The sequence below is a fragment of the Oncorhynchus masou genome, chromosome 30, assembly GCF_036934945.1.
Source record: "Oncorhynchus masou masou isolate Uvic2021 chromosome 30, UVic_Omas_1.1, whole genome shotgun sequence".
NCBI classification, from domain to species: Eukaryota; Metazoa; Chordata; class Actinopteri; order Salmoniformes; family Salmonidae; genus Oncorhynchus; species Oncorhynchus masou.
Window position 1 is genome coordinate 55,468,471 of NC_088241.1, and position 13,357 is coordinate 55,481,827.

General features: G+C 41.7%; 2 protein-coding genes across 7 annotated transcripts; one reads left to right on the top strand and one right to left on the bottom strand.

The window, feature by feature from the left end:
* Window positions 1–2,112: 2,112 nt before the first annotated feature.
* LOC135522822 (ubiquitin carboxyl-terminal hydrolase 12-like) lies at window positions 2,113–6,713 on the bottom strand. 6 transcript variants are annotated; one of them, XM_064949446.1, is made up of 9 exons: window positions 6,061–6,713; window positions 4,935–5,015; window positions 4,578–4,791; window positions 4,197–4,432; window positions 3,932–4,008; window positions 3,728–3,811; window positions 3,399–3,596; window positions 3,240–3,318; window positions 2,113–2,982 (listed from the first exon to the last, which is right to left on the bottom strand). In XM_064949446.1, the coding sequence occupies exons 1-9, from the start codon at window positions 6,106–6,108 to the stop codon at window positions 2,881–2,883; spliced, it is 1,119 nt and encodes a 372-aa protein (XP_064805518.1). In that variant the 5' UTR covers window positions 6,109–6,713; the 3' UTR covers window positions 2,113–2,880. The 6 variants fall into 6 exon arrangements, with proteins under 6 accessions (XP_064805518.1, XP_064805519.1, XP_064805516.1 ...); XM_064949444.1 differs by having other exon boundaries at window positions 2,895–3,318; window positions 6,061–6,411; window positions 6,524–6,713; XM_064949445.1 differs by having other exon boundaries at window positions 2,895–3,318; window positions 6,061–6,212; window positions 6,330–6,713.
* A 171-nt stretch (window positions 6,714–6,884) lies between these two features.
* Window positions 6,885–11,654, top strand: LOC135522824 (large ribosomal subunit protein eL21). Its single transcript, XM_064949449.1, has 6 exons — window positions 6,885–6,989; window positions 7,780–7,858; window positions 8,059–8,120; window positions 9,360–9,472; window positions 9,952–10,102; window positions 11,530–11,654. Exons 2-6 carry the CDS (start codon window positions 7,792–7,794, stop codon window positions 11,617–11,619), a joined length of 483 nt encoding a protein of 160 aa, XP_064805521.1. The 5' UTR covers window positions 6,885–6,989; window positions 7,780–7,791; the 3' UTR covers window positions 11,620–11,654.
* Window positions 11,655–13,357: the final 1,703 nt, after the last annotated feature.

The following is a 13,357-nucleotide window of genomic DNA, read 5'->3' on the forward strand; positions in this document are numbered from 1 at the left end:
TTTCCAAGTTAACAAATTCATGACTTGAATCTTTTGGATAAAAATGCAACAATAAGTGGATACGATTGGCAGGTAATGAAGTCATTTTTGGTGATTATAATTAAATATATTAATACAGAAGTGACCAACCCATACTATGATCAAAAGAGACCACCCTTTACCTTACTTGTCCAGTTATCCCAAAAAGTTAAAGAAACTCATTTTTAAATATTTTCTTCCACCTACCCTGTTAATGATTTCTTGCACAAAAGATTCAATTTTGACAAAACTCATGTTTTTTGTTCTTCTGATTCAGAATCTATAGAGCATTTATTTTTTTCATTTCATTTATTTGCTACCATTCTAGTAAACTATGGATTACAATTCATGAATGGTTGTGTATAAAATCTCCAAAAATGACATTACGCTTATCCTTGTAATTCCGATCATAACTATTTTATTAACATTATTGTTCTTTTTGCCAAATATATATTTTTTTAATCCTTATTTTGTAGTTTTTTTTCATTTAACTATTGCAATTTTATAAATCCCTCAAATGTGTGAAACTTAAAAAGTTGGAAAAAATTATTAGAAGCTATGTCTCTGAATGTCTGTTAATGTCTCATTGCCTGGTCACCTTGTGATCTATTATTTCATTTCTTTCATTGTATTCACAGGAATGTCCCTGTATTGATGTGTAATATTGGTATTGTTGTTGCAATACATTAAAAAAAAACATTTTTTGATAAACAAAAATAAATAAAAGATAGTGTTGTGCGCATCCTCCATGTGTGTGTGTGTCGGCCTATCTTTTTTTTAAAGTAACTGTCCATTGTTTCCAGATTTCTATGAAATACGACCTATGATTAATGACAGTAAGAGTTTAATAGTTTTCCTTCCAAATGTTTAATTAAATATGTTAAAAAGCAGCTTTTCTGTGTTGGAATGGTGTGGGTGTTCCCCAACAACATAATTAATGGTGTGGGTGTATACCAGTCATAAATAAAAAATATTGATGCAAGTCAACAGAATGATGACATCATCCTCTATGAGGAAATAGAAAGTATTTTTGAAATAGTCTGTTCGAGATACTAGTTTGAGGTGGGGTTTAGGTATTTTTTCTCAAATGTATGCTTTGGCTACAAATACAAGTAGGCCATAGGACGAGTCAACAACCTTATTTGGTTATAAGTCAACAGAATATTAACTTTTAAAAGTTTGAATTTTACTGGTCAGTTACTTTAGACAGAAAGATGACTTCAAAATAGAGGATAATGCCCCTGGACATTGTTAAATAAAATAAATAAACATTGACTCTGTACCAGTACCCCCTGTATATAGCCCTGCTATTGTTATTTACTGCTGCTCTTTAATCATTTGTAATTTTTATCTCTTAACTTTTTTGGGGGGTATTTTCTTAAAATGGCATTGTTGGTTCAGGGCTTGTAAGTAAGCATTTCACTGTAAGGTGAACTGCTTACACCTGTTGTATTCGGCATGTGTGACAAATAACATTTGATTTAAGTGCAGGGACAAGTTATGATTTGTTACTAGGCTGTGGTATTACCATGCAACAAGATCTCATGGTTTGACCAATTTTACTTTAGATTCAGACATTTGTCCACATTTCTCCAAAGCCATGTTGATGTGGAGTGCTTCTTTCCTCATCCTAGCCCCCTGTGTTTTGCTATTCTGGGCATGTCTATTCGAACCATAATCTGTCAGCCACCTCCCGATTCTCATCCCTCTCTCTCTCATCCATCTTCTATCTACCCTTTTTCCTCAGTTCCTCTGTGCTTGAAGGCCTTCACTTTCAATCATTAATTAAGTCTGTCTTCAGATGTGTCTGTAGGTGGCTAGTCAGTAGACTGCTCTACACACCTGCCTTAGGTACAGTGTCCTAGCATCATCTAGCCCTGTTTTTGTTAAGGCAACCGTGGGTGGGCTGGGATGCTTATATAGTCAGCATCATGACTGGAGGTGTGAGTTCATTTAAAATACACTGCTGTTGCAGTATGAACCTGTAGTGACCAGGTAGAACCACTGAGGGGCAATGCTGAGCAAGGATGAGTCATCAGTGTGCACCTGGGGGAGAGGAACCAGTCTATGAAAGTAGAACACACACTCACAGCCTGTATCTATGATATTTTATTCAATTTTTCTTTAAAACAGAAAATGACCATTTCACAACAGGCCGTCTCAAGCAAACCCTCACATAAACCTTGCCAACACCTACAAAACGGTATCAAAAGTGCACCATAGTGACAATACATTATCTTCTCAAGGACTTATATTTTTTTCCTATGATAATATCATCTTATTCTCCTCATATTGATACAAATACCACTCTGTACATGGTAGAAATACACAACCCAAGTGTCCCACACTTGGAACACTCACCTCCCCACTCTCCCTTCATGCAGTCAACTGGTCTGCTCTGACTAGGCCCCAGCCAGGCACCAAAGCAGAGTTGCAGTCTGAGGGAGTGTGCAGACACCTGGCCGCTATGAAAACACATGAATCATTAAATACCCACTCATCCCACGCAAACCCCCATGCTATAACCATCGCCTCAGTCATACAACCTCTGTACAACAGTCATTAAACAGCTTTCCAACTCACAAAACTTTGATACAACGTCCACTGAACCTTTGACACAACTCCCTGTAGCAGCATCTCCAGCCTAGGTGACAGGGTGGGGGAAGGAGGGAGGTAGGTAGGAGTAAGAGGGAGGGAGGTAGGAGTGGGATGGGGGAGGGAGGGAGGAAGGTAGGAGGGAGGATAGGGGGGACTGAGGCTGAGCTTCAGTAGGTGTGTGACACTACAGAGCGATTTACACTAGTATGGTCTACTAGTATGATCCTCAAATCCACTGAGAGGTACTGTCCTCTTCAGGGACAGTCAGTCTCTTGACTGATAGAATAGGATGTAGCCTGACTCAGAGTTCTTTGAGATCTCAGAGGTGAGGCCGTAGAACTCCTCTATGGCCTGGGCGTCTATCTTCTGCAGAGGGAAGGAGAAACAACACGGGTCAATGGGGTCACACAAAACACAAGGGTGCACCCATGCATGCTCACACACATCCTCGTGGGGACCTAACCCTAATCCTAACTCCTAAACTTAAAATATCCTTTGTCCACATGGACATGGGAAATGTCCCCACAAGGGAGAATTTTTATTGTTTTACAATCCTTGTGGAACTTTGGGGATTTGAAGTCCCCACAAGGATAGAAGACCAACCTAAACATACAACATCTAACCTCTACAATGTCATCATCAAACAGCAGCCAGAAGTCGTGACTCTTCACAATGGCGATGTAGTGTCCTCTGTTTGGACCACTGAAAACAAGACGACGAAGTCAGCAACACACTCACAACCTTAAGGGTCAGTTAGAATACTTTTAGACAACAACACTGACCTCCCACAATGCACCACGACGGCAACCAGGTCATAGAGCCTCTCGGGATTGGTTGCGTCTCCTGAGGTGTTGAAGAGGCGGAGCTCCAGAGGGAAGACAACACGATAGGACAGCTTGGTGTAACGCTGCAACTGCTCCATGTACTTGAACCTCTTCAGGTGTAGAGCCAGGATCATAGGCAGCTTCTTCACACGCATCCTGGGGGAGGAGTCAATTACAGTGGACACACAACTTCACACACACACAACCTCACACAGCGATAAACACGGTCATCACAGAATAATACTTTTGTTTACTTTTGCAATGAAAACAACACTACCAACACTGACCTTTTGTGTGCCTCCTGTTTACTTCTACATTCTTCACAGTAGTACTTATACTCGCTGCAGAGAGTCTCTGTGTTACTAAACCCCCTGGAGGGAGAAACGGAGAGAAGGAGAGCGAGGGGTCAGAGTACTTGGAGTCACACGGAGCAAGAAGCAAAACACAGGCCAGTCAATATGTAATGTGTTATTGTAGTCAGGTGTTCTTACCTGAGACAGTGTGTGATGGAGGTGTTCTGTTCCACATCCACTGACAGGTCCAGGAAGTCTTCATCTTTGCTGCTGATCTGTAGGGAGAAAACAGCATGACTAGAGTCAGATGGAAACTTGATTTTGTCCATCTTCGTGCCAACAGAATTTGAGCCTTCTCTCTACAGCGTATCACCGACATGCATTGCATCCTGCTGACCACAACAACAACAGGGACATAACTAGTTGATGTGGGTGAGGGGCTTCAGACTCAGACGGTGTGTACCGTTTCACAGGTGAGGCAGCGGGTCTCGTTGGTGAGGGTTCCCTGGAAGATCTCATGGACCCAGGTGGAGGGAGGCGGGGCGTTGCTGTTGTTGTTCTGGGAGTCGAGCGAGCCATTGGCCAGGCGGCCGTTGGTCTTGTCCTGCTTCCTCTCCTCCTGCAGCAGGTCAGCGATGGTGTTGAGCAGGTAGTTCAGGAACTCATGGGCATCCTGTTGCATGTAGTTGTCAAACAGCTCTGCAGAGGGAGATGGAGAGGAGAGGGGGAGAGGAGGTAGGTAGGGTACAAGGGAGACAGGGGAGAGGGTCAACCTCAGGGGAAACAGGGGAGAGAGGGTCTGTCCCCCCCATCCCGAACTACAAGCATACCGTCTCCTGCTCACCATTCTCCTTGCGTAGGCGTGTGATGAACTTCTTGGGTGGTATGACTCCCACCTTTCTCTTCTGGTTTGCGATACTGTGGAACAGGTCGGCCAGGCAGGTCAGCAGGTTCTCCTTGCGTCGGGGCTGGCTACGGTACGCCAAGATCTTCTCCCGGAACGGACGGCAGAAGTACAGAGCCTGCAGCACCGAGTTACAGTAGCACGTGTTCCCAAACTGGGGGCAAATACAAGGACAGATACAAAGAGTAAGGCAAAGAGCTGGACACACACACAATAACCGTCTGCATGGATAAGGCACATGTGATCTGTAACAAAGATTATACAGACATGTGCATGTGAACTACGGCACTCACTTACATTGACCAATCCGAAGTAGTGCTCGTTGACAGGGAACTGCTCTGAGCCAATCTCTTTCTCCAGAGCGGAGGCATTGGCGCCCTGTAATACAAAGTGCTGATATTTTTGGCATAGGTCGATGGGAGTGTGTACCGATCAATAGTTCCAAATGGAATTTCATATCCAATGCCAATAGCTGTCAGTGGGAGGGGGGGCAGAACGACTGTCATTCTTTGTTAATGGAACATGACCCTAACCATCAGAGGCTGTGAAAATGCACAACAACCAGAATTTCCTGAGTAGGCCTACATGGACAAAGGTTGGGTTTGATCATAAAAAAATAAATAAACTAAATGTATGATCCAAATGAATGAAGTCTGTCTGACAGGTTTGCCAAACTAAGTAGTTATATTGTTCCCAGTTTACAAAGATGACAGCCAGTCTGTCTTGTCTAGCAGCTGATCATGTCGTCATCTGCTGTGTTCCAGAAATAGCTCGCGCTTCGGTGGAATTCAGAAAAGGGGGTTTACAGGAAGACAACTCACTGTATCGTCAGTCACAATGTTAGATTTTGACTAACTAACTACTGTAACTATCTGGAAATGCTGTCGAGCGAAATTAACATTCACATACAGGAAAAGCACAACTGTGAACATTACTTTGTTAGGTTTGACATTGATCGTGGAGTTGAGTAAACTCAGCTAACAATTACGGAGTTATGTTGATATAGTATTCAAATTGTGTCCAGTGTTGAAATGTCTTGACATCCACACTGCTTTACTGCAAAATGAACGTGCAAGCTAGCTAGCCTCGGTAACTAGTTAACCAGGTGCTGAAGCCGCAGAACTATGCAGTGCGGTCACAGTGCGGGAGGAGATAAGCATCAATAATCAATGAAAGATCATACATAAACAGCCCACTAATATAACAAATTAAAGGCCTACGACATTAGTTATCATAGCTAGCAATAGAACGTAAGACAAAAACAATGTGTCAGTGAAGCCAGGAAAACTGACTTGGGTAGCAACAGAAAAGCAGACGATTTTAACCATCTTCCATGTCACGCAAGATAGTAACAACACAACCACGGTTGTCGTGCCACCCTCTCATCACTTTGCAATGTGTTTAGTAGATGCCATTTACTCACCATGGTACAAAAAGAGGCAAATTTGGAAACTGTCATTAGGATTTCCATTCGCCCAACGCCATCTTCCACCCAATCACCGCGAGGAGGACTCCCTTGTGACAGGGCACACTGGACGGGCGATGGGAGCTCCTCTAGGTCTTAGAGGGTCATCCCTGGAAGCAATCCATCTTTTGTTAAATTAACGTCAAATTAAAGAGAATACGGTAAAGGTTTGGAAAAGATGTAGTTAGCGAAAATGCAACAAAAACAAAAAAAATATATACTTTTACGTTAATTTGACAAAAGCTCGATCCCTTCTAGCCGTGACCGTTTTAGCTCCGTGCAAGATAACCTCCATCCGATGTCCATGTTCTGTGGCGTAGATAATATAACATTCACAAATGTGCCCACATGAGAATTTCTGGACACACAGCTGTGTAGAGAATAACGACTGTAATTAATGTCAAACCAGAGTCAAACTCACTGAAACTTTGATCAGGCTTTTGAGACGAGAATCCAATTTATTTGTCAATATAACTGGCTGTCACGGTCAGCAGTTCATCAATCAATTATTTTTGATAATGTACAAGCACAACAAAATCTGCATTATTTTAATAAATTTTGTTAACAAAAGTTAATCAGATGAGTCGTTCAGCAGTTCACTGACATGGTCATAGGACGCTTCACAGTGCCTCAACATTCCAATAGGAAAGGAAGTTAGCTATTATCTGATCTGAAATCATTTAATACATTGTACCAATGGAGCTTAGTCAACGAGGTAGATAACCAAAACTGGACTTAGATCAGCACAGAGGGGAAACAAATTATTCTACCCCAGCATGTTTGTTCAGGCAATGGGAAGGCCATGCTTAAATCTATTTCAGAAGGAGGAGTTTCGGGTCCTTTAATCTCTCTTTCCGCCGTACCCGCCATCTTGTGAGTTACCGGGGGTAAGATGTGCTCTGCATTTAAAGACCATAAACATATAAAATATAAATTTAAATGCATATGAAGACATTGATATAAGTATGTTAAAACATACTCTATATTTGAGGCGAGAATTCACCTTTTAAAATCCGTATGTGTGGCATATAGTGACACGGCTTGGTAATGGGGTAACAGCGTGGCTGCACATGCGGGCCTAACCACTGTTGCGTTCGCAGGATTTATTATTTCTTAGGCACAATAGCATACACAGCCAGAGAATTTGACAGGCAAAATAACTTAACTTTGGTGCAACGTGGCAGTTAATTTAATTGTCAATCTGGGAAAATCAAGCGGCATTGGACTGAGTTTGCGAGCTAGGTAACGTTGGACTTCAATAGCTAACGTTCGTTTTTTGGCGTTGTATTTTTGACTGACGTTTCCATGTTTTGCGTGTCCCCTTATTATTAGTAACTGGTGTACATCTTATAATCACTAGCTATGATTCGGACAACATTGTTTTTCTTTGCAGTTAAATTCACTTTGTAGTGAAATTCACTTTGTTACAACAGGTTGCAGTTGTCAGAAAAACGTTAATCAGACCACTGTATTGGTAATTTAGTTACATAACATAGATACATAGGGCGGGGTTAAATTAAGTTTTTGTGTCTGACAGCATTATGTCCAATGACTACTAAACCCTAGTATACAAAGTCCTCGACCACTCTTGTAATCATACATTTTACAGCCACAGTAATTAAGAATTCCTACTTTGCCATTGAGTTTATCTAACATTTGAATGTCCATGTTTTCAAGTAATCAGGCATCATGACGAACACAAGAGGCAAGAGGAGGGGGACGAGGTACATGTTCAGCAGGGCCTTCCGCAAGCATGGTGAGTTCATATCAGAAAGACTGCAGATGAAATGTCTCATTAGGTCACTACAATTTCTGAGTTATTTGAAGTAAAGAACTTGAGATTAGGGGTGTTACTGGCATGATCCACAGCTGAGTAGCCCTCATTAGTTACTCCAAGCCCATTTTCAAATTGTTGTTTTGGTTGATTGTGAGGAATCAATGTACTTTGTTCCTCAGGTCCCATTCCCCTGTCCACCTACATGCGTATCTACAGGAAGGGCGATATCGTTGACATCAAGGTAGGGTTTGTTCCACCTTTTCCAGGTTTCACTAACCAGGTTTCCATCTATCTATTCATGCTGATGAAATGCCTGAAGCATGAAAGTCACCATCAGGCTGACACCAGAACAATGTTATAAATGCAGACTCAATTTGCTCCTTCTATAGGGCGGAAACTTTTTGTGTCAAATAAATAATGTGAAAAATGGTTATGGAAACCCGTTAGTGCGCATATATTGATATAATAACTCATATCGAAGTACATTTGTAGTCATGCAATGATATGGTGTGGACCTCCCATTACGAATCGGAAACCATGCAGTTTATTGGGCTCAGAATAAATATGTTTTTGATTAACTTCACAGGGTGGTGAATGTCCAATAATTATCCAGGGTCTTATTCAGGTGACATAATTGATGCTTGGCTGCCGTTTGACAAATACATACAAATGACATCGCTTTAATCTATAATAATCTCATAATGTAGATAGTTTCAGGTAGGCTATCTGTGAGCTGTTGGTTAAAGGTAGTGGTCACATTTGCTATATAATGCAATAGGTTTTGTGATATTGAGAATGCATTGGAAACACATCTTTCTTGTATTTTTCATTTGGTACATGGGAATTTAACAGCAAGTTATGTGCACTACGTCATCAAAACAAAGTCAGTTTGATGGAAACACATCTTCACCAAAAATGCAGTCCCATTTTCACTTTGCCACCTGGGCTGTCCTGAGTGGTCATTCACGTGTACTTTATCACCCCGGCCAAGCATCTACCGTATGTTTGAACTTGGGTTGTTGGAGACCAGCACAACAACACAAAATTCCGCACAATTGCAGGTCATGGCATAGCACAAGTTCCAGCAAAATTAAGGATGTATAGAATTTCAAAAACATTACAATACATTTCACACCGCATTGTTTGCCCTCAGGCCACTACTCTACTACTACATATCTACAACACAAAGTCTGTAGGTGTGTCCATGCTGTACCATATGGTGTGTTATATTTTTTCAGATTGTATTGCTTGCGTGCGAAACTTGGCGTGGAATAGAGTTCCATGTAGTACTAGATGCGCCTCCCGTAGTCTGTTCTGGACTTGGGGACTGTAAAGAGACCTCTGGTGCAGGTTTTTGAATATTCACATGAAAATTGGATGGAAACCAGGCTATTGGTAGTGACTGCAGCGTAACTAAATTAGTTATATTTTGGACTTCACCAAAACCCAACTCTTAAGATGGTGAATGTCTCTCCTCCAGGGTACAGGTACCATCCAGAAGGGAATGCCTCACAAGTGCTACCACGGCAAGACGGGCCGAGTCTACAACGTAACCCAACATGCTGTCGGCATCATTGTCAACAAGCAGGTCAAGTAAGTACGGCAATGTATGGTGGATTGGTCAGTATTGGTTTCCTTTCCAGCTTGGTCATGTTTTAGGTCTTTCATAAAGGAAACTGATGTGCCCTGCCGGTATCTTTGTAATGGAAGGTTACTGTTGCAGAAGTATGATTGCTGCCTATCTCAAAACCCCACCTTCACTTTGCCGCCCGGGCTGTCCTATGTCCTAAGTGGTCATTCACGTGGGGGACAGTATTTGTACTTCAGCATCCCGGCCAAGCATCTACCGTATGTTTGAACTTGGGTTGTTGAAGGAGACACACACACAAAACATTTGCAGGCCATGGCATAACACATTTCTTTCACCATTTGGAAGTGTTATGTTTTCTGATAAGTCAGGGTCTCAATTACGCTGCTTACATCCATCTTGTGACCAGTAGCCTTTTGTATGTTGTGCTGACCACATCCCTGATTTATTTCCAAGCTAAAAATGTCTCCCCTTCTCTCTGTAGAGGTAAGATCCTTGCCAAGAGGATCAACGTACGTATTGAGCACGTGAAGCACTCTAAGAGCAGGGACAGCTTCCTGCAGCGCGTCAAGGAGAACGAGAAGAGGAAAGTGGAGGCCAAGCAGAAGGGCACCTGGGTGGAGCTGAAACGGCAGGTATGGAGAGCACATTTACCTGGGCCCGTTGTCAGTAGTGTTTTAACCTCTGGCCCACCCGACACGCTAGCGTCCCACCTTGCCAACAATAATTGCAAATGCGCTACGCCAAATGCTAATAGCACTCGTTAAAACTCAAACGTTCATTAAAACTCACATGCAGGGTACTCAATTCAAGCTACACTCGTTGTGAATCTAGCCAACAAGTAAGATTTGTAAAATGCTTTTCGGCGAAAGCGTGAGAAGCTATTATCTGATAGCATGCAACCCCCCGAAATACCAGAAGGGGACGTAAACAAAGGAATTAGCGTAGCCGGCGCTACACAAAACGCAGAAATAAAATATAAAACATTCATTACCTTTGACGAGCTGCTTTGTTGGCACTCCTATATGTCCCATAAACATCACAATTGGGTCTTTTTTTTCCCGATTAAATCGGTCCTTGTATACCCAAAATGTCCATTTATGAAGACCGTCAGATCCAGGAAAAACACTGTTTTTAAACGCAATGTTATTTTTTTTAATTAAAAAAGTTGCCTATAAACTTTGACAAAACACTTCAAACTACTTCTGTAATCCAACTTTAGGTATTAGTAAACGTTAATAAACAATCAAATTGATCACGGAGCGATCTGTATTCAATAGGCACAAGTTTGGGAAACGTAGCCAGCTTTTCCGGTTCCATTTTTCACAGCTGTGGACCTGAGAACCGGATGTGGCTATTACTCAGATGACCAAGGATTTAGTTAAATCGTAATCACAACACTGGCGACATCGTGTGGAAGCTGTAGGAACTGTAATCCCACCCTGAAGTATTTTTCCTTCCAATAGACGATACATAGACTGGCGGATTGATTTTTTTTCTCCGTCGATTTTGTGATCAGGTTTCCTTGCGATTTTGACCACGGAACTCGTTCTGTTATAGTCACAGACACCATTGAACCAGTTCTAGAAACTTCAGTGTTTTCTATGCACACATACTAATCATATGCATATACTATATTCCTGGCATGAGTAGCAGGATGTTGAAATGTTGCACGATTTTTAACAGAATGTTGAAAAAAGTAGCCCAATCTCTAAGAGGTTTAACAGGCTGTACATCCTATAGCTCTCTAGGACCAGCCTTGTTTGTCACTATTCTATGTAATTGAACATTCCAGATAGATTGAAGATATAGAAAGGACATCAACACATCTAGTGGAATGTTTTGATATTTTGAAGCATTCTGTAATGGTAATTCAGCCATGTCATCATTTCTGATAGTCCTTTGAATTGTATACCCACATATGAATGTATGCACACGTGACTGAGTCGCTTAGGATAAAAGCCTGCTAAATGGCTATTTTTATGTAGCCTTTATTTCATTATTTTGTATTTGTAGTGGCATCTCATCTGTGCATTTGTCCTTTCCTCATCTCCCCTTGCAGCCCACTGCTCCCCGTGATGCCCGCTTTGTCAGCACCAAGGGCAATGAGCCTCAGCTGCTGGAGCCCATCCCCTATGAGTTCATGGCATAACTCTGCTGACCCAAATAAAACTGTTTCTGCACAGATTAATGTGAGCTTGAGTCTTATGTACACTAACATGCAGGGATGTTGGTAACTTCTGTGTCTAAAACTACCTAATGGAAAAGGAGATGGTTCAGGGCAGGGGGAGAACTGACCCTTATGTGATACCTTGAGTTATGTAGGTGCTGTCCAGGGAGACTTAGGTTGCAGTTGTCGTTCAATGATTGTCTTTCATTGATCACTCGTAGGGAAGTGAAATGCGATTTCTATTTCACCGGCAAACAGAACTCCAAGCACAGCAGTCTCAAAGTATACGCACAGCTTTTACTCAACCCACTTCAGGCACTCTACACTTGCGTTTGAGTTGACATTAATGTGAAGTGTTTTGACACTTTAAAATGTGAGTGCTGTCCATTGTCAAAAAATAAAGAACATCTGGGTGTATGTTTTTAAAATTGATTGGTTGTGTTGCAAATATGTCAATGTTCAAGGTAGACTTTTTCAAAATGTACATTTCTCTGTACACCAGTCAGGCCAGCAGGTGGCAATGTTCACCAGGGTAAGTGCCTTCCTCTCGGAGCTGATCCTTGGATTATTTATTACTATGGATCCCCATTCGCTACTCTTCCTGGGATCCAGCAAAATTAAGGCTTTATACAATTTAAAAACATTACAATACATTTCACAGCACATTGTGTGCCCTCAGGCTATTATTCTAATACTACATATCTACACGTCTCCACTGTTCCAGAGGGTGTATTTAGCTTTTATTTATCAGATTTTACTTGTATGAGTTGATGTGGAATAGCATTCCATGTAGTACATTTGTCATTGTTTCATAGTACAGATTGAACGTCCAGGCTCCTTTACAAATGTCAATGGTCATAGACTGCTACTGAGAATACATTTGAATAAGCTATACCCTGAATGTTGATTGTGTCTTATCAGATTTAGAAGCATTTGAGAGCAGTGAGCCCTTAAATGCCCTTCAAGTACGATCACAACAGGCTGGTGTTCAGTCTTTAGTGTAAAGTACATCATTCTTCATTCAAGTGTTACATCTCTTTTCTGGTGGTGTGACCATGCAGCCATGCCTGTTATGTGTGTGTCATGTGGTACTGTTTGACTGTGTACTTTGTGTGTGTAGGGAGGAGGGACTACCCCTGTCCTATCTTGACTTGCGCTGTTTAATCAGCAGAGCCTGAATGGCTGACTGGGTATCTGACATATGTTATCGCATCCTACCTCAGTTCTTTACCCAATATTTACTCCAATTAGGACCAGTTTACTGAGATAGTAGCAGCAGCTGGGAGAGAGAGCATGAACTGACGCTATCAGGTAATGAGCCATATCGTGAATGTATATGAAAATGTATCACTTTCTTTATTGAAATGTCATGCTTGATGAGTTGTCTATCTGAATATCATTCTAGTTCTGTGGTATGTCCTGTGTCGTTGCATTTTTGAAAATGCCTCTATTTCTCCCCGATTATTTTAAAATGCAGCCAATTGGCTGCATTTATAGAGGCAGACCAATTTATATATTTTTTTCACTAATGGTCTTTTGACCAATCAGATCTGTTGGGCAAAATAAATGAATATGTCTGCCTGTGTAAATGCAGCCTATTTAGTGTTCCCATTGGTGGGATACTATCCCTCATAAAGACCTCAAACCTACAGCCCCTGTTACCCCTGTCTGTCTCCATAAAGGCAGAAGATAACTGGTGGAACAAGTGTCCAACAAGCTG

Bases quoted from the DNA above. Each gene is read 5' to 3' on its own strand.
- LOC135522822 (XM_064949444.1), bottom strand. From the start codon at position 6,108: ATGGAAATCCTAATGACAGTTTCCAAATTTGCCTCTTTTTGTACCATG. The intron at 5,016-6,060 runs GTGAGTAAATGG...TTTGTATTACAG, and splicing joins TTGCCTCTTTTTGTACCATG to GGCGCCAATGCCTCCGCTCT. The intron at 3,597-3,727 runs GTCAGTGTTGGT...CTCCTCCCCCAG, and splicing joins AAACAGGAGGCACACAAAAG to GATGCGTGTGAAGAAGCTGC.
- LOC135522824 (XM_064949449.1), top strand. From the start codon at position 7,792: ATGACGAACACAAGAGGCAAGAGGAGGGGGACGAGGTACATGTTCAGC. The intron at 8,121-9,359 runs GTAGGGTTTGTT...TCTCTCCTCCAG, and splicing joins GCGATATCGTTGACATCAAG to GGTACAGGTACCATCCAGAA. The intron at 9,473-9,951 runs GTAAGTACGGCA...TTCTCTCTGTAG, and splicing joins ATTGTCAACAAGCAGGTCAA to AGGTAAGATCCTTGCCAAGA.